Here is a 19,218-nt window from a genome sequence, read left to right as displayed (position 1 = left end):
GCTTCAAATTAAGACAAATACTACTTGGGGGCACAGCTTATAATAATTTTCTCTTCATGTGGAGTAAGACAAATTTGCCGTTTGTTTGAACCTGGCTGAGACTTTTACAGAAAAATGAGAAGAACCTCAATTAAAGCGAATCAAATGTTCAGAAGACATGTCAATTAAGAAAAAAATTTGTTGGAAACTTGCCACCTACATGTCTTGCCTGGAGCCAGACTCTTGACTCCCTTGCTAGTGGGTTGTGAAGAAGAAAGAGCTCCCAGGTTGGATTTCTGCCTTCTTCTCCCATATGCAGGCTGCTGGATTGCCTGAGCCAGAAGATCTACACCCACTTCAGTTTCTGGACTGCCCTGCTCTGAAGTTGTCCTGTCACCAGGCTGGTGCCTTTCCCAGCTTTTGTATTGTTTGGGCACACGTTAAAAATGAAAGTAAAAATCTGATATTTCTATGGACATTTATAAGTATCAGTGAAACTAATTGTGCTTTTGAAGGTGATGTTTGTGTTCATTGGGGTCTCTCCCTTGCTCCTGAGTGTTTGACATGCTCCTCCTCTCTGCACCTCTATTAACCTAAGCAATGTTTCCACAAATTACATGACTCTGACATGTTAAATTTAAAAAATGAGGAAGCACTGAAGGCTTGACAGACAATTTTGCAGAATAATTTAAATGTCTGGGGTGAGATAGAATGACAGAAGTTGACATATGAAGTTGCTTCTTTGTGATTGCTCTGAATCAACTTGATAAACTCAACTATAAATTAGAAAGGCAAGAGTTATCTCAGTTTTGTAACAAATCTTAACATTTATTATGCCTATAATTGGAATTGAAAAAACAAGATGCTGAATCTAAGGGTGGCAGTAAGTTTTGATTATTCATATTCTGAAATAAATTTCTGCAATGACAAAGATATTGCTTTTTGGCAGCAGTTACAATGAATAAAGAAAGTGAATCATTGAGATCCATTCCCAGAAAATTTAAACAAAGAGAATACAGGCAGAACTAGAGTTTGGGTTTGGGTTTTTTTTCCACTTGATGAGATCATAAATTCCCATTCAGCACATCCTCTCTGAAAAAATATATTTGTGCTCAGAGATTTGCTAATTCATGGATAAAATAAAGCAGTAAAAGGGTTTCCTCCCTTTTATTTTTTTAGAGCTATAGTTCTAACCATGATCTAAGAACTGTGTTAAACAACTTCTCTCTCTGCTGGGAGCACCAAAAAATGTTCCTAACAGTACTCACATTTCAGAAAATAAGAAGACCCCAGAGGTCTACCAAGGGAAGATGTCCCACTCCTCATGCTGGGAAAAGGAGGGGACAGGAAGATGTGGCACACACACAAAATACAAATGGGAGCCTCATTGCCTCCTGTGGCAGTAACCATGGCATGAGCATGGCAAAGAGCTGCCATGAAACAGGACACCAACAATCATGGGCGTTGATTATCTGAGTGCTCATGCTCAAATTAATGAGCACAAGGTGCTGCTGGCTGAGAAATAACCACAGAGATGTGCTGGTCTGGATCCTCACACTGCTGTGAGCCTGTGCAGGTCACTTTGGTACCAGCTGTGTCACTGATCACTGCTGAATCTGGAGAAAATCAATTGCTTATCATTATGTGGGAGTAAGATGTGTTAAACAGAAGAGATTTTTGAGCAGCTTTTCTTCCTTTGAGTTTCACTGATATGCTGGCGTTAATGTAGAGATAGCAATATAAAAAAAAATTTAAAAAGCACAGAAGAATTGCCTATGTTTATTTAATTTACATATTCCTATAACTGCCTAAAAGAATCTCCTTAATTCAGGATCCCTAACCTGAAGGGCTCCTTACACTTTCCATACGCTTTACACTGTCAAGACTTCAGTGTTTCTCTTTTTTTAAATTTAACATTTTACTAAATCTTGTTCTTATTAAAGAACAAGGTGCCCTTTACATGGAATTGAACATTAACAAAAAGCTTCTTAAGATGAGGTTGAGCAACATAGATAGAAAATTAGGGAAATTTTCATTATTTGCCTTTTTTCCTGGCCTATGCATCATAATGTTGTGTTTGCAAGTTAATGACTTTCCTGTCTTTTTAACCTGAATAGATGAAGGTTTATCTTCCTGGAGTTAAATGTAAAATCAATTAAGTGATCAGAAGCAAGGTATGCACCACAGTTATGGAAGGAACTCAGAATTTTTTAAGACCAGCATAATTCAGAAAATCTGTCTTATACTTTTCTCTGCTGATCAAACAAAAACCAGTCATAATTTCTCTGACAGTCATAATTATCAACCTTTCTGTACCAGTGAAAATGTACATGTGACTGTGATGTGCTGAGCATATTAGGCACTTCCCAAAACAAGAAAAAACAAGCTCTAGAGAACTTGAATTCTTCCTAGCTCACTTCAAACATCAGCCTCATCACCTTGGTCTGCCTTTGTAATTAGTGGGAAAAAGAGAAATTCCATAGGGCAGTTACCACAGCTGTGAGTAGGACCACAGTTGTCCTACTTACTGCACAGTGACCGTAGAGAAACCACTTTTCTAACCCCAAGTACATTAATCATGTACCCAAAGGTAGTCTGGACAAAACTGGGTGGAAGAAACTCAGTTCTAGTAAGCTGTTGAGCACCTGCCCATTTGGATTTTTAAGGTTTCTCCTAGGTTTGGTGTATGGGTGAGAAACAACAATAAAACGAAAAGGTTATTTCATGCATGCTCATGCTGCTTGAAGGATCATTTAAATCACACTGTAATTTTAAATTCCTTCCAGAAGAATTGGGTTTTACATGGAAATTGAATTTTGTAAGGAAATTTTTTTATGAAAGAAATCGTCTTTCAATTTAAACTGAAAACAACTTTCTGTCCTCGCTTAAAATGACAGAGAAACAATAAGCCTAATTTGTTTTGCACTACATTCTTCATATTACTATTCAGATTTTTGCTTCATCTTTTGGGTTTGGAAAGCTAGCAAAATAACTTGCATGGCAATTAAGAGGGTAAGTCTGAAATGAGCTAGTGAAGATTTGACAGAGTGAGATGTGTTTTGGTCCATCATGTTTAATTTATCTTAACATTTTAGAAATATCCACAATTAAGAAATAAGGTACATCATACGAAGAGGAATGTCTGAAAATGTTTGTAGGCATCTACACATGATTGGAAGCATCATACATGGGCACCACAGTTTTAAATTAACTATTTTATTGACAAATATTAAGAGAAACTGTTTGAGTGAAACCTTTTGAGTAGCTGGCTTTATTCACCAGGATTATACTGGAGTGGAGGAGATTCTCTGGAAGCTGATTGAAGAGTGTTTGTATATTTTTAACAAAACCAAAACAAGATGAACATTTATTTCAGTAGCAGTGAGAAATTTTCCTTTATGGTGAAGTCAGGAAGAGGGAAGGGATAATAGGAAATTTGTCCAATTGCAGTGAGTAAATTAACCACAGAAGGTTTTATGCATGCAAGGAAAGACTGATCTGCCTTTTCTAGCTTCCATACTAGGAAAATTAAAGGCTTTGTGTAGCTCAGAGGAAAATCTCGTTCATGCCTAAATAAATGAAAAAGAAAAGCGCTATTTTAAGCCTCTCAACCCATGCAGGGTGCCAAACACAGAGATACACCTACACAATCAGTGCAGTGTCTAAGGTTACACTGTGTGGATCTTAAGGACATGGTTTAGTGGTAGGCTTAACAGTCCTGGGTTAATGGTGGGACTTGATCTTGCAGGTCTTTTCCAACCTAAAGGATTCTGTTATTCCATAATTTATGTATATATCAATCTCTGCAAGTTACAGACTGAGATCTTGACCTGCAACTCAAATGGGGTACAAGTTTTCAGTCCATTATTCCCCACAAGTTTTTCCTCACCCACAAATTTCTCAGGCACCTATTTTCCTAGGTGAGCAGTTTCCTGTATTGGTAGTGGGGCCCTTGTTTGTGTGAGCAGTTTCCCCGAGTTCGTCACACAAGCTGTCTGTTGCCTGCTTTAATTGGAAGTGTTTGAGACGAGCCAGAGACAAGAGAGACTCGTTGGCACTGCAGACATAATTGCTACTGCTGTAGTGCCACGTGCACATGAAGTGCTATAAATTGGCAGTGATAATAACACAAAGTGATAATGAAGAACTCGGTGAACATTGGCCAAGCCACAGCAAATCTCCAACACAGCTGAATGGAGTTCAGAGGCTGCATTCAGATGAGAGTATCAACAAATCCCAAGTGCCTTCTATATATATATGTTCTAATTCACTCAAACAAAATAGAGCTCTCATGTATAATTGTGATGTATCTATTTTAAAGACTATAAATAGAACAGAAGATAGTGGAGACTTTTCTTTATTCTACTCAACAAAAGATAGATGAAAGATAAAACACTTGGAAAACAATTGATGAAGAATGAAGCAGACTTTGGTCACAGAGAGTAAAACTGAGTGAGCTTGGTGAAAGCTGCCATGCTTTTCATGAGAGCAGAACAATTAAAAGGAGCTTTGAGGATATTGCATCCAAGTCTGCTAAAAATCCCAAACAAATAGACTGAGAAATGAGCTTATTTTGCATTCATTTGCAAGTCTTACTTTATCATTGGTCTAATAATATTTGAGAAAACACAGACTTTATCATGAGACTGTGTCATTAAGTCTACAAGTATATGAGCAAATGAGCCAGAAAAGTAATTAATTTTCTCCTGAAAAACAAATTATGAGAAAACACTTTTAGAGACCAGCCTTTTGCAAAAACAGAGCTCTTAATATGTGGAAATAAAAATGTTTTCAGAGTCACAGTAATTGATAGCAGTGTGATTTTTTTCCTCCGATTCATTGTTCATAGTGTACCAAAAATTCATCCTATTTGTCTGAAATTTTCTAGGCCTTCAACAAGTATTCATGAAAAGTTCAACTAATGCCACTTATTTTCTCAAAGTTTACCTACGGCAGTGGTCTTCCTTGGAATAAGTTCATCCAGCCCTTTTCTACAAGATCTGAGGAAGCATCATTGTTCTTGGGTTGGAGAGGAAAGCAGGGACATGACACCACTGAGCTGAGGGAGGGAACTAATTATGGCCATTACCCAAAGGTGTGGTGGTGATGACATGAAGATGGAGAAAAACTCATGTACACTGAAAGCATGAGTGGCACAAGTGACATAGGTCAGCAAGAGGAATCCTAACTAGATATAAGCAAAATGTCTCTTCAAGACTAAATGAGGCTGGCAGGTGCTTCCCTGAGAGGCTGTGAATTCTCATCCCTGGAGACTTTCAAAACTGCCCTGGGTCAGGTTCCAGGAAATCTGACTTAATTTGAAATTAACCTTGCTTTGAGGAGGTTGGAATTTGGAATTCCTGACATCTGAAGAGATTTTCCATCCAAAATTATTCTGTGTGTCTCTTCTAATGTTCAGTGAACACTATTTAATCACAGTGTAAGAGATCTCACATGACCATGGGTCATATGCAAACCCTGGATCTAAGCTCTTTAATCCCAGCCTAAAAGGAACAGAAAATTGTAAGAACTCTTTCTCATGTAGTAGATGACCACCTACATTTAATCATATGGTTTCTCTCATGGTTTCTCTACCATATCACCATGATGAAAGACAAACAAAATACCATGTTTTCATAGAATATGAAAGGTCAGGGTTGGGAAAGACTTTAAGGATCATCTACTTCCAATGGGCAGGGACACCTCCCACTAGATCAGGCTGCTCAAAGCCCCATCCAACCTGGCCTTGAACATTTCCATGAATGGGTCATGCTCAGCTTCTCTGGGCAACATGTTCCAGTGCCTCTGAGTAAAGAAGTTCTTCCTAACATCAAATCTTAGCCTGCCTTTTTTCACAATCTACAATTATTACCATAACCCACATCTCAAATGACCTCTTACTCCCCTAGCATTTGGAAAATCAGAGGCAAAAATAAAGAAGCTTCTTTTAGGTGGAGCAAAACATTCGTAGATTAGAACCAGGTGAAGGAGTGAAAGAAAATGTGCTCTAAAACAAACCATCTCAAATAATCAGGACTCAGAAAGAACTAAAACACTTCAAAAGAGCATTGATCAATAACTGTATTTTGTGAATGCAAAAATATAGAAATGAGGTTTATTTCATCAGCTGAAAGCAAAGTGCATAGTAATAGAGCAAGCGACAAGTATTTTGCATTTTCCTTTTCCTGTTTAGCTCATTATCACTTGCTGCCGGCCCATGGCGTGGTCGTGTGACTTGGGTATCTCAAATGATCCAAGTGTTGACAGTGCATATGGAAATGATCACAAAATCACAGAGAGGCATGGGTTGCACAGGACCTACCTCAAGTTTCATCTAGTTCCAGCTGCCCTGGACATGGATGCCTTTCACTAGACCAGGTTGATCAGAACCTCACCAGACCTGACCTTGAACACTTTCTGGGTAGGGGCATCCACAACTTTTCTGGGAATCCTGTTCCAGGGCCTCAGCACCCTCACAGTAAAGAATTTCTTCCTAATATCTAATCTAAACTTGTCTTCAGTTTAAAGCTATTCCTTGTCTTGTCCCTACACGCTTTGTTTCTTGTAGGCTCCCTTCAGGTATTGGCAGGCCCCAGTTAGGTCACCCCAAAGCCTTTTGTTTTCCAGGCTGAACAATCCCAATTCTCTCAGCATTTCCTCACAGAAGAGGGGCTCCATCCCTCTGATCACCTTGGTGGCCTCCTCTGGGCTTGCTCCAGCAGGTGCCTGTCCCCCCTGTGCTGGAGGCCCCAGAGCTGGATGAGCCCTGCAGGTGGGGTCTCAGCAGAGCAGAGCAGAGGGGCAGAATCCCCTCCCTGCCCTGCTGCCCACTCCGCCTTGGATGCAGCCCAGGACAGCTTTGGCTCTCTGGGCTGTCAGTGCACATGGCCAGCTCATGTCCAGATGATGAACTGTTCTTTCCCAGATCAAAGAGGATTTGTGGTCTTCTCAACCTCCTGGAGAGAGAAAATTTTCTTCCTTGTGAGGATAAATACTAAGCTGTCTCTAATTAATAATCTTTGCCAGCATGGGAGCTAATGGTAAATATTTACTATGCTAATAAGTCTCTTGCTATCTTTGTTGAAACAAATTCTAGTCATCTTTCAACCTAATTTCAGGCTACTTTTTATTTAGGCATTTTTCTTACCAGTTTTATTTGGTTACTTCATCACTAAATAGACTTTGAGAAGATATAAGCATGAACATCAAAATTCCTTATAGAAGAAATTCCCCATTCTCCGGAGTTTTCTTAGAGAATACTAAAAGATATTTTCATAACTTTATAAAGAAATATAGGAAGAATAAAGGAAGTAATTGTCCTTTGTTCTTAACAACATTTGTAGAAATGACTCTTGTCCTTCTGAGTTTGGAAACAGCGTATTTCCTTTTTTTTTTCCAACAATGGACTTCTATTGAAGACTTTGCAAGCACAAATCTCAAATTCCAATAAATTCCTAATTCCAGTAATGTTTATCCATTTTCCAAAATAACAAAGAAATCTATAGAAATGTAAACAAAACTGATATTATGAAGGAACATTTCAAACATTCCTTCAAAATACTTGCATATTTGTATTTACAAAGTTAATAAATCTTGAGGCTTTGTCTCTTGAGGCTTGTCCTTGGCTGGCAGAACACACAAACTTCAACAAAAACATTAATTTGGTTGGCTTGGACACTTCATTTTATGAAAAATGCAATTCAAAGGTAAGTATTTGCTATTTGCAGTCGCAGTGGGTGTAACAGTTTTCAGCACACCTTTTCAGCCTAGGGCAGTTTGAAATGATTTGATGTTTGACTGATGAAAGTTGCTATTTTTGACACCTATATTATGTCCTATACTTATGGCACCTAATATTACAGCTATATTTTATTCTACCATACAAGAGAGCCCTGGACTGTTATTTTTCTGCTCTGTTCTTTGGCAAATGTCAAATTATTCAGGCCTTTAAGTGACCCGTTCTTTTTCAATGCAGTAAATCTTGGTTTAACCTGTTGCTGCTTTGCAGTGGGTGAGGAGTATTCTGTAACATAATTGCACAAATTGGACTGGTAAGAAAAAAAAAGCAAGGTAACCACATCAAGAAATGCCATCTACACTGGGAAAATCTGCAGTTACCAGCGGGGGGTTTCTGTCATTGAAAAAATTCCCATGTCCCTTTAATGTTACCAGGAAAGCTGGAAAAGAATCCCTCTTTAATTTCGTAGTTAGGAGACACCAAGGATCAATCATTTGTTGTATTCAGGGGAAAGCAGAAGTGTTATCTGAATGTATGAACTGTGCATACCTTGCTTTAACTGATTACCTCAAGATTATGAAGTTAGGTTTAGTCTTAGTTATGAAATTTTTCTAATCTGCTTCTAATCTTTAATTTAAGTTGTATATAAAATATCCATCACTATGTCATTTTCCCCAGGTAATTCATATGAAACAAGATATATTAATACTGGGTGCCTCAACTGGAAGGATTTAAATGAAAAATTACCCTGGTTAACTAAAAAGAAGGAATGAAAGGGGGAAAAATTATCTTAATAATTCATCTGTAATCGCTTTTATGAAGACAGTGTTACAAATAATAAATAAATATATGATATAAATACTAAAAATTAGATATTATTAAAACAAATATACAGATATAAATGTGGAAACAGATACAACTTATTCAGACTACTTTATTTAAATGTGTTTCCATCAAGGACTATGTTCAATAATAGTTTATCTTCCAGTCTGAAGATAATCAAAAATTCAATTCCCTGTTTGCTATGGGCTTTATAATTTTATCTTAATTTGGAGAAAGATGATTATAATGCATTCAAACTTTTCTCCAACCAAGTGAAAGCAGAGGCTGGATCTGTATTTAGAACAGTTTTCCTATAATTGGAGAATGACACTACTTAGGAAAAAAACAAGAACAATTATTTCAAGTAATTTACTCTTTCATTTCAAGGAGGATTAGAACATTGTCTTTAGTATAACTAATAATGTATTATTGGTATTCAGTATCAATTGATTAATATTCAACATAAGTCACAATGTTACAATTCATTTGGAAGGTATTTCTCAGCTACCTGGTTAACATAAAAATCCCAAACAACCCCTGAATTTATTCCAAAAACCAATCAACCCTTTTCTATGTCATTTCCCTTTGAACAGATAAGAAGCTTACAAAAGTAAAATTACAGTGTTTGCTTGAAAACTAATCTCCACTGCTCTGATTTGCCACCAGCCCCTCCCCAACCAGCACCAATATTTTCAAAGATTCCTTTCTCCCATGGCAAGTATTTCACTTGTCTATTTCAATTCTTAGACCAATATATCAAAATCTCCTTTTTCTTAAAATACTGCAATAGAATAAAAAAGATAAAGGTAATATTTCATTTCTTATGTAAAGGCAGAATACTGGATTTGTGGGAGGGAGAGAGGCATAGGACTAGATTGCTTATGACCATGACAAACCAAATTTGTCCAAGCTGGTACACAAAGTCCTGTTAGTCCTTAAAGCTGGGTAGGAGGAAAATAACACCATTTGTTACCCAGCTGCACAGCAGGACCTGGAGAAACTCCTGCTCTGCATTCAGTAGCTTAGAAATTGGTAGCTGCAAGATCTGCTTAGCGGAGTGCCTGACAGCTCCAGAGATCTTCCCCTGTTTGCCATGCCCAAGCTGTCCTCCAGGTCAAAGACACACAGTCTCACTAGGGTGAATTTCTTTACCTTCCAGGAAATGTCTTGGAGTGTTCCTAATCACACTGTGGTCTGATCCAGACGGGGAACCACACCCATGAAGGTTTGACCCAGCTGGATCAACTGCGTGGGGAAGGCACCACTGCCCATGAGAAGAGGTGTAAGAGTAGCACAGTGACCGGTGTCAGGTGTGAGAGAATTTAGAGGGGGTGGAAAAACCTGGTGATACCATGCTGAACATGTGCATTCCTTCAAACTGTGCCTATACAGCTTCTGTCTTAACTGAGCCAGTATACTGAACTGTATTCAGAACTGGCAGTTAGCAGTTATCAGAGACACATATTAGTACAAAACAAAAAGAATAACACTGAGTGCAAGAGCAGAACATCAGAGAGGATTTGGGAGCTTCACAACCTCTGTGTCTTGGTGTACAACATTCTACCTTCAGCGTCTATATAAAACTGACTTGTGCTCCCTCCACAGGTCATGAAAGATCACAGAACCATAGAATAAAAGGGTAGGAGGGTCTCAAGGATCATCTGCTTCAACCTTTCTTAGCAAATCAAGATCTAGTCAAGATGGCCCAGACAAATCTGAGAAGTGTTCTATGTGGGAAGGCTGCCTAGTGCAAACATTAGCTGTACTTCTGAATGTCTCCCAGTTTAGTTTTGGTGTTGTTGGGGGTATTTTTGGTTTTGTTGAGGGTTTTCTTTGTTTGGATTTTGTGATTGGGTTCAAAGTATTTTGTTCTAGAGGTACAGTTATTCTGGAATGCCTTGTAGCTCTGTCCTTGGGGATTGCACTTCATGTCCTTACCTGAGAGGCAAGGCACAGTAGCAGGAGATTGATTCACTAGCAGATCTGACAGCCCTGGACAAAACCCATCTGTTGTCATCCCAGCCTGGATTCCCAGAAATTCCCTGAGGGTCCCAAGGCAGTGAATGGGTGCAGGTTGGTTGAGCCCAGTAGGAAAGCTTTGTTTGATATCTTTCTAAAATCATTAATAATTACAAATGCACAAAAGCTTCCCTGGCAGGTGACAAAAAACCACCATTCCCCACTCACAAGCACAGAAAGCCAGAGTACATCAGCCTAAAAACATGTTTGGAGTGAAAATCGTGTTCCACAAAGTGTTAGCATTTATCTGGATGTGAACAGGACTGCACATTACATAGATGATTCTCAGGGGTCTTTTGTCTAGACTGGACATTCACCTTAAAACATACTCATAATTAAAAAAAAAAAAAAAGGGAATAATCATTGGATTTAAAGTTCACAGCAGTCACTCTTTACCCTGCTTTCACACTCTGCCCAAAAAAAAGACTAAGGACATTTATATCTCAAAACTAGAGGTGCATCACTACCATTCTACTGACATGTCATCATATGACTTTAGACACCAAGGATACTCTTTAGTCCCAGACAAAACACAATATTTCACTTACTATTGAAGTAGAGTTTTCAATCTGCATTTTTTTTTCCAAAAATTATTTTAATAATATAAAAAAGAAAGAAAGACAATCTGTGCCTTACTTAAGTGGTAACTGAAGAGAAAAATTAACATTTTTCAGAGGATTGTGAGGCACTGGGACAGGTTGCCCAGAGCAGCTGTGGCTGCCCTGTCCTTGGAATTGTTCAAGGCCAGGTTGGATGGGACTTTGAGCAGCCTGGTCCAATGTGTGCAAGGTGTGCCCACACATGGCGGGGGGCTTGGAAGCAGATTATTTTTAAGACCCCTTCCAACCAAAGCCATTCTATGATGATGATTTTACCACTGCTAATTGCTACAATTTCTTCACCTAAAACAACAAGTGCCAAAAAAGAAAAAAAAATCTTAAATGTAACTACACTTTTAAGCTTTGCTTCTGCAATTGCTCCAGGCTCAGTAATGCACAATGCTTGGAAGAATTTGAATATACTTGAAGCCTTCTGTTTTGTTATCCTGTTTATATGTTTGTGTGTTACAAAATTCTGGCTCCCTAGAGATGAGCAGACACCATGTGCCACCTACTTTGCCATTTTGCTTCAGAGGTTTCACTTATTGAGAAGTAAGCTTCATGCAAATAAAATGACTTTCCCCTCCTGGCATTTGGCAGTCACACGGAAATGCAAGAGCAGAGTATGAAAGAAAGTCACTTCTCAGAAGTGTGTTCAGAAAGAATAACAAGCATTAAATTCAAAATGAACCATCTGTGACAACCCCTGAGCAGTGCCTCATTTCAGTAAGTGCAAGCCTGGGAATGAAAGTGAAACCGTACATAACTGTCAATTAAAATAATCTAATATAGACTTTTCTGCCTCTGGAGGGAGGGTGTGCACAGATTTTCTGCAAACCCTCTCTTTTCCATTTTCTTGGCATAAATTTTAAAGTTCAGGAGAACAGAATCACATCTGCAGCCAACATACATTACACACCTCATGGGAGCAAAGGTGCTGGAAGAGGCACTATCATTGTGGATCACCTCTCAGTACTCCATATATATCTGCTATAATATAACTTCACATCAAAATCAATTCTAAAACAATTTATAAGAAAAGAGTGGTTTCACATCAGAAATAAGGTATTTACCATACCCCATTTGGGGAATCTTATACAGTTGCATTTAGAAACTAAATTCAGAGGTTTCTGTCACTTCACTCAGAGCACAAAAGCCCAGAGCAATGGCAGCATAGCCAAGGTAAGTAGAAACACATGGAAATTCCCGCTTGCCCAAACACTATATATGTATATATATATAGTCAACATTGACTGGCTATACCTTTGGATTTACAGGATTTAAATCACATCAAAATTTGCTCCTCAGAGTGTTCAGCAGGCAGTTCTGGGAAAGGGTCCAGAAGAATTCAGTTAGTAACCATGAAGACTCTGTCATTTTACAAGATATAGGTTGCTGACTGAAAAGAAAAAGTATTGTTAGGCAGTAAAATTGCAGTTTTATTCCTTATTGAATTTGGACCTACACTGCAAGCTGTAAAAAATACTCAGCTAATAGAACATTGTGTATTTTTATTGAATCTGGAAAATACCCCTGAGACAGCAGCTCTCAATGCTACCAGGATACTTTCCATAAGCACTGAACTAGAGTTGTATGTGTGTAAATACTAAGTGTGTTTCAAGGCCTTCCATTTTATTGGTACTACTTTGTAAGGTATTTTGTCACCTGAATGAGAATACAGTTATTTAAGATTGTTAAAATCTTAAAGGTATTTTAAATTCTGTTTTATCAACATTCAGGTGTTAATTCATGTTTCAAATAAGACAGTAGTATGGCAGTAGCTCAAGCTCTGCTTGCCTTCATGTTCTGGTTTCAGCTGGGATAAAATTAGTTTTGTTCTTACTAGAAGAGTGCTGTGTTTTGGATTTGGGATGAGAATAATGCTGATCACACTCTGATGTTTTGGCTGCTGCTCAGCAGTGCTCACCCTGTGTCAAGGACTCTTCAGTGGCTCCTGTCTGCCAGTGAGGAGCTGCACCAGGAGCTGGGGGGGAGCACAGCTGGGACAGCTGGTCCAAACTGTCCAAAGGGATGTTCCACACCATCAAGTATCATGCTCATATAAACTGGGGGATTCGGAAGGGAAGGGCTGATAGCCCCTGGGGGACAGGCTTGACATTCAGGGAGTGGTGAGCACTGGTGTTGTCCATCACTTGTTCTTCTCAGGTTTTCTTTCTTTCTCTCCTTTTCATTACAATTATTACTGGTTTTATCCTTAGTACTGTTATTATACTTTCCTTTTTTTCAATTAGTAAACTGTTCTTATCTCAACCCACAAGTTTTTACTTTTTTCTGGTTCTCCTCCCCAGCTCACTGGGGGAAAAAGGAGTGAGAGAGCATCTGCATGGTACTTAGCTGTCTTACTGGGGTTAAAGCACAACATCTAAACATTCGGAGTCCCACCACAATCCAAGACTGTTTGCAGGACTGACCTCAGCAGTGAGAATGCCTCTCTGTGCATGCCTTTTGAGCAAATCAGGGACCTACCAGGATCTCATTAATGAGAGCCAGCCCAAGGCATGGCTGTGCCTGCACCATCCGCCCTGAGATCTCAGCTGTAACTCTTTCCTGCAGGTATTCCTTTCAGGATGAAGAGGACATGTTCATGGTGGTGGATCTCTTACTCGGAGGGGACCTGCGCTACCATCTGCAGCAGAACGTGCACTTCAATGAAGGAACTGTAAAACTCTACATTTGTGAGCTGGCCCTTTCCCTGGATTATTTGCAGAGATACCACATCATTCACAGGTAAGTGCATTTCATTTGAGGAGTGGGCTGCTTGCTTTTGGCAAAGCAGAGGAACTTTATCATATATCTGACTTTATAGTTCTGTTTATTCAAAACCCCTGTAAAGTTCCCATTGCTTATTCAAGGGTGAAATTTGGGTCTGGAACGTTTTCTTTTTAAGTGCTTTCTTTCAGTCCACAGCCATTCAGTAGCCTCGTATCCTTCTCATACTGCCCTTTTCCCCTGATCTCTTACTATGATCTACATTTTTCACTATGGTCTTCAAACACTAAATACAACCCATAATAGCAGCCTGATTGCTTTTAATTTATTTTTAATTCTCCAGTGCCCCAATGTTACTGAACACAAAAATGTTGTTGTAATCCAGTACCAGAGCTTCCCACAAGATCAGGGAGCAGTTATAGAACCTAAAGCTGAGAATAATTCATTTACTGGCAGCATCTGCATTAAGGTCAGGAGGAAGAGAGGTGGGGAAGTAGGAATAATAGTACAAATCAATTGGAACAATGATAGATGCTGCATCCTTTTTGTACTTTTTATATCACAGCAATCTGTTAGGTTTTCTGCCATACAGTAACAAAGATAGTATTCATTTCAAAAAATGTGTCAGGAATCAGGGTCTGTTTCCCTTAAACATTTTGGCATTTAACTGAAGTATCAGGGATAACTTCTATTTCTATGTCAACACAGTAACTATGAAATTATAAAATTATGGCTTGAACCTTTTCTTAACTCTTTTTTAGGCTAAATTCAGGGCTCTCTTTTCTGATTTGAGTGGTATGAATGCAAAAATACAGTTTTGTATATACAAAATCTGGATGTGGCTTTCAGAGATCAAACTAAACTAAGCTGTGCCATAGATCTCCCAAAGTCCAGTATGAACAAATTCCTTCAAATACACTAATGGAGAGTTTTCACCCCATCCACTTGCCAGAGCTGCCTCCTGATTTTGCAATAAAGATACAATAAAAAATATGGTCTGACTTTCAGAGGAGGAATGGCCAGCATGAAATCTATCTGAGCAGAGATGCAGTGGTAGGCGGGTATTTCATGTTACTGAAACTGTGCAAAATTCCAGTAAACATTACAACACTTGCTTTGCTTGCAGTTAGAACTTCAAATGTAATAAAACTTGCAAATATTGCAAGAGAATTCTTTAGTACACTGTTACTATTTTAGTATATTTCCATGAATTTTGCAGAAGTTTTGTTTTCTCAGTGAGTATTTTAAAAGTGGAGCTCAGAATTATAGCTGACCTTTGTTTCTAATCCCTTAAGGAATGCTCTTGGTGCAAAACAGATTGGTGAGATCTTTTATGCAAATAGGCTGGCAAAATATTCATCAGATAATCCAGTTTGCAGCCTAAACTTGTATTTTGGTAGAAGTCTGTAGCTTAAAATGTATCACAGAAAAGCCTGAGAAAGGTGACAGATGTCTTGAAAGAATGAAGGACTGGATTGAAGTCATTGTGCTTGTTCATGGCTTTTTGTGACAATGTCTGCCTTGTCATGGTCCCACTATTAAACTGGCTTGACACTTCGATCTCTTTTGTATTACTTAATCAAGTGAACACTCGATTTTTTTTCCTTTTTTTTCTTTTTTTGAGTCATAGGGGTTCAACACTTGCTGATTTACACTGAGGTGGGGGAAGGCATGGCCATCTGGAGCTGGTTGTTGGCTCCGTTTGGGAGCGAGTTCTGGGATTTGGATTTGGCTTTCACTCTGCATCAAAAGTTTTGACAGAAAGATTGGACAAAATAGCTTTCTCTCAGGCTGCAGAGTGTCACTGACTGGTTGGCTAGGATTGTTGTCTAGGGATCTGCTGCAGGACCCTGCTGTGTTATGGAAGAGATGTTTATTTTGAAGCTTGCAGTCCTGAGATCTGCGTGTGTCTGTCCCACTTCACTGCTCACTGCCCGAATGATACAACTGTGGCACGAGCAGTCTTTTGCCTCTCATCTTCTCACAAAATTACAGCAAAATCCCAAATGATCCTCTTGTCCATGGTCATGTTATTTAGCCAGGTGAGACCCAGAATACTCTGCCTTCTGTCTCACCACCACCTGGAACTGCAGTCTGTGGGATGGGTCTTCAGCTGCCTTAAATCTCTGTAGCATATCCAGCATCAAGAGTGCTGTGCTGACTCAGTTTGGTGCAGGATCAGAGCCAGCAGTGATGCATGGTGAGGGCACATCTAGTCATTCCTTTATCACTGCAAACACACCATCTCATTTGGAGATGAAACGAGTGATCTGCTTGGTGTTTCTACCTTGTGGTAGCAGGCCTCAGCAATATCATTGTTACCAAGTGCTTCCAGTCAGCATTCACATGCTAACCTATATAAGATCTTTCATTTTAAAATGAATGTGTTAGCAGCAAAAAGGAAAAAAATGTTAGTAAGTCAGAGAGTCATTGAGAGAGCCTCTGAGAGACAACATATCCTAGATGTTGTCTTGGCTACAAAGAAAGAATAGTAAAAGGACTTATCAGACTGAGTTGGTGGATTTCAAACTGCAGCATCACAAAGAACTGAATATATGGGGTGTGAATTAGGAGTTTAATTCCTCCTAATATACCATATTTGTATGAAATATGTTCAGATTTCCATTACTATTGCATCCAGCACCATGACAGAATGGGTTCTTCTAGGTTAGCCTGTGGCCCCAGAAGTTTGCTAGAAGAGGAGATGGTACTGAAGGGGACAGGAATTCCCAGCATGTGACAATGGATGTGGGAGTGTAGAGATCAGTACTGTGCCCATTCCCCTTGGGGATGCCTTGCAGTGCCTCTGTGTTTGTTGATGTGGTTAGTGGCGTGTACTTTGAATGTGGCAATCATTTCAGCAATAGGACTATTGTTGCTGCAGGGAAAAATTAGCTATAAATAGAATAAAACTGTTCTGGTGTATTTATGAAACTTGCAATTTTTATTAATCACATCCATGTGTATAAAATCCATATTTGTCATGCATAATTCTGCTATAGTGGATTTATTTATTATGGTACAATAATGAATGCTGCTCTGTGTCTTGCAGCTCTATTGTAAATGTTTGCATTTGCATGGATGTTCACCCAGAGATATAAAAACTTTAAAAAGAAAATATCTAAGTTTCAAGCTATTATTAGAAGGCTATTCTGAGTAAATTTTTCACTTATACAACAACTAACTTAATATTGAGATTGCTGGTCACAGACAAGAGTTACACCAAAACCCCTTATTTTCCCACAGCCTTGCTGTAATTATACTTTATCCACATTTCTCACATGAAAAAAATACTATTTTAAAGCTGGATGGGTGGCATTTCTTATAGACCCTTGGATCCCAGTACACCCAGAAAGGCTTCTTACAGTATACATAATCTCAAACATTGTCAAATTTTGGATCAAATCCGGAATTCTGCCATTTCAAGATGGTATGACTAAACACATTCCTTCCAGAACTTGTATAATGCCAGTGAATAATGTATTGGACAAAAGTTTTCTCATCAAAGGCTGAATAAACTTATTTCAGCCATGAGTAACTCAACTTTCTCCTTTCACAATTGTTGCTGTTCATATATTTCAATAAAACCACCTGCCTCCTCACCAAAGCTGGCTGCCTGTTTCTGTTCAGAGTTCTTCCTGCAGTACCTCCAGTGTTGTGTTTTCCAGGATGCTCTTGCAGCTCCAGCCTTGGCTCAGAGCAGTGCTGGCCCTGCAGTGCTGTGGCTGCTGGCCTGGTAACATGCTCATGCTGAAAAAAATCACATTTTCTCTTTCTAAGGGACAAGTGTTAACTGCATTGCCCTCACAACTTTTCATCATCGTCTGGCTCCACTGGTTTTCATCTGCTTAGAGAGGAGGCTGGATGTGGCAGATGTCTGGAATGGAAATTGCAGTAACCTTCCAGCACAGCTCTTTGATCAGTGTGCCCAGGACACTTTTATTTTAGTGGGGTTTATTTAATGCAAAACTGTTTGTGTGTGTGTGTGTACATATGTAAGTATACATATAAAATTTTTTTGAGCACAGCATGACTGGAATCAGCCTGGCTTGGCAGGTCTGTGCTGTGTGATCACCAGATCACCAGTCTGTTTTCCATTTCTCCAAGTTCTGCTTCCAACAGAGAATAGCACCAGGAGTTATTCCAGCTCTGAATAGCAGTGCAGGGTGGGCCAAACTCAATAACTCAATAGCAGAGCAGGGTGGGCCAAAGCTAATGGAAAATGGTGGCAAATTGAGCATTGCAGTTTCCTCTGCCAGATGATCCACTGCAGGCTAAGGCTGTCTTGCTGCTACCAACTAGACAAGAGTTACTCTGTGTTCAGAACTGCTCATTATCATTGAGCCTGCCAAGTTGTTTGACAGTCTGGTGAAAGAAGATGCTACATCTAAATGATTAGACACTTTAAAAATGGGCCTTCCCTGTCTCACTTGTGACAACATACAGCAAAAGAACAAACTCAGTTTAAAACGGTGCCCTTCATGCATTTTCCATTTAGTATGTAAGCAGTAAATAGTTTTGAAAATTACTTGGAGATGGAAAATTTGCCCCTAGATTTTCACAGGTGTCACAGGCAGAATAGCGCCAACCTGAGATTTAGCTGGATATACTAAATGAAACACAGTTCCTTACAGATTTCTGCTCATACTAATAGTCTTTTACTTTCTGGCAAGTGTGTGTAGATGGAGAAAAAATGTAGTAGGGTCTGAAGTAGATGACCTAGGGAAAAAATAACCATAATACAGATACAGTTTATAAGGACTATCAAAGATCACAGCATATCAAGAAGCTCATCCACTGAATTTTCTTAGTTTGTATTTCCATGTCTCTTCCATGTCCTTTAAACAAGTGCTAGCCCACATTATTCCAAGGAAAAATTGCAGGAACTGAGCAATGAGCTGTGTAAGAGAAGGAAATCAGAAAACATATCAAAACCAGTCAAAAAATAAGCACCATGCAAACCATAAAGCACTGAGCACCTGCTGAATGCTTATGTGCCAGCAAAGATGAAAAAAGAAAGTGATTCATAAATTCTAGGCACAAAGGGTATTTAAATTTCAGTCATGCATTTAACAAAGAATTAGATACCACAAGACACAAATACACAGAGAACAAGCCTTTTGACTTCTGAACAGAGTTCTCTCCCTACAAGAACAAATTAATTTTACTTCTGTTTAGCTACAGAAAAAGTTATTTGATATACCAGATAAGATACTGCTAATAAATGAAGCTAGTTTGGAAATACAGAGAATTCCACACACAGAGTATATAAACTACGAATAAAGTAATGCAGGCTGTATTGGGATGGAGACACGGGGAACACTCTGAGAT

The 19,218-nt window shown here is 39.0% G+C and overlaps 1 protein-coding gene across 2 annotated transcripts in view; it reads left to right on the top strand.

Moving 5' to 3' along the window:
* STK32B (serine/threonine kinase 32B) overlaps positions 1-19,218 on the top strand; it is a 156,224-nt gene that overhangs the window by 70,149 nt on the left and 66,857 nt on the right. For both annotated transcript variants that reach the window (XM_063157627.1, XM_063157626.1), the window contains exon 4: positions 13,732-13,905. In XM_063157627.1, the coding sequence (XP_063013697.1) occupies positions 13,732-13,905 (174 nt within the window). The remainder of the gene's footprint in view (positions 1-13,731; positions 13,906-19,218) is intronic.

Source organism: Melospiza melodia, chromosome 5, assembly GCF_035770615.1.
Source record: "Melospiza melodia melodia isolate bMelMel2 chromosome 5, bMelMel2.pri, whole genome shotgun sequence".
Lineage (NCBI taxonomy): Eukaryota > Metazoa > Chordata > Aves > Passeriformes > Passerellidae > Melospiza > Melospiza melodia.
The sequence above is the reverse complement of the archived record's forward strand: the minus strand, read 5'-3'. Positions and strand labels throughout refer to the sequence as shown.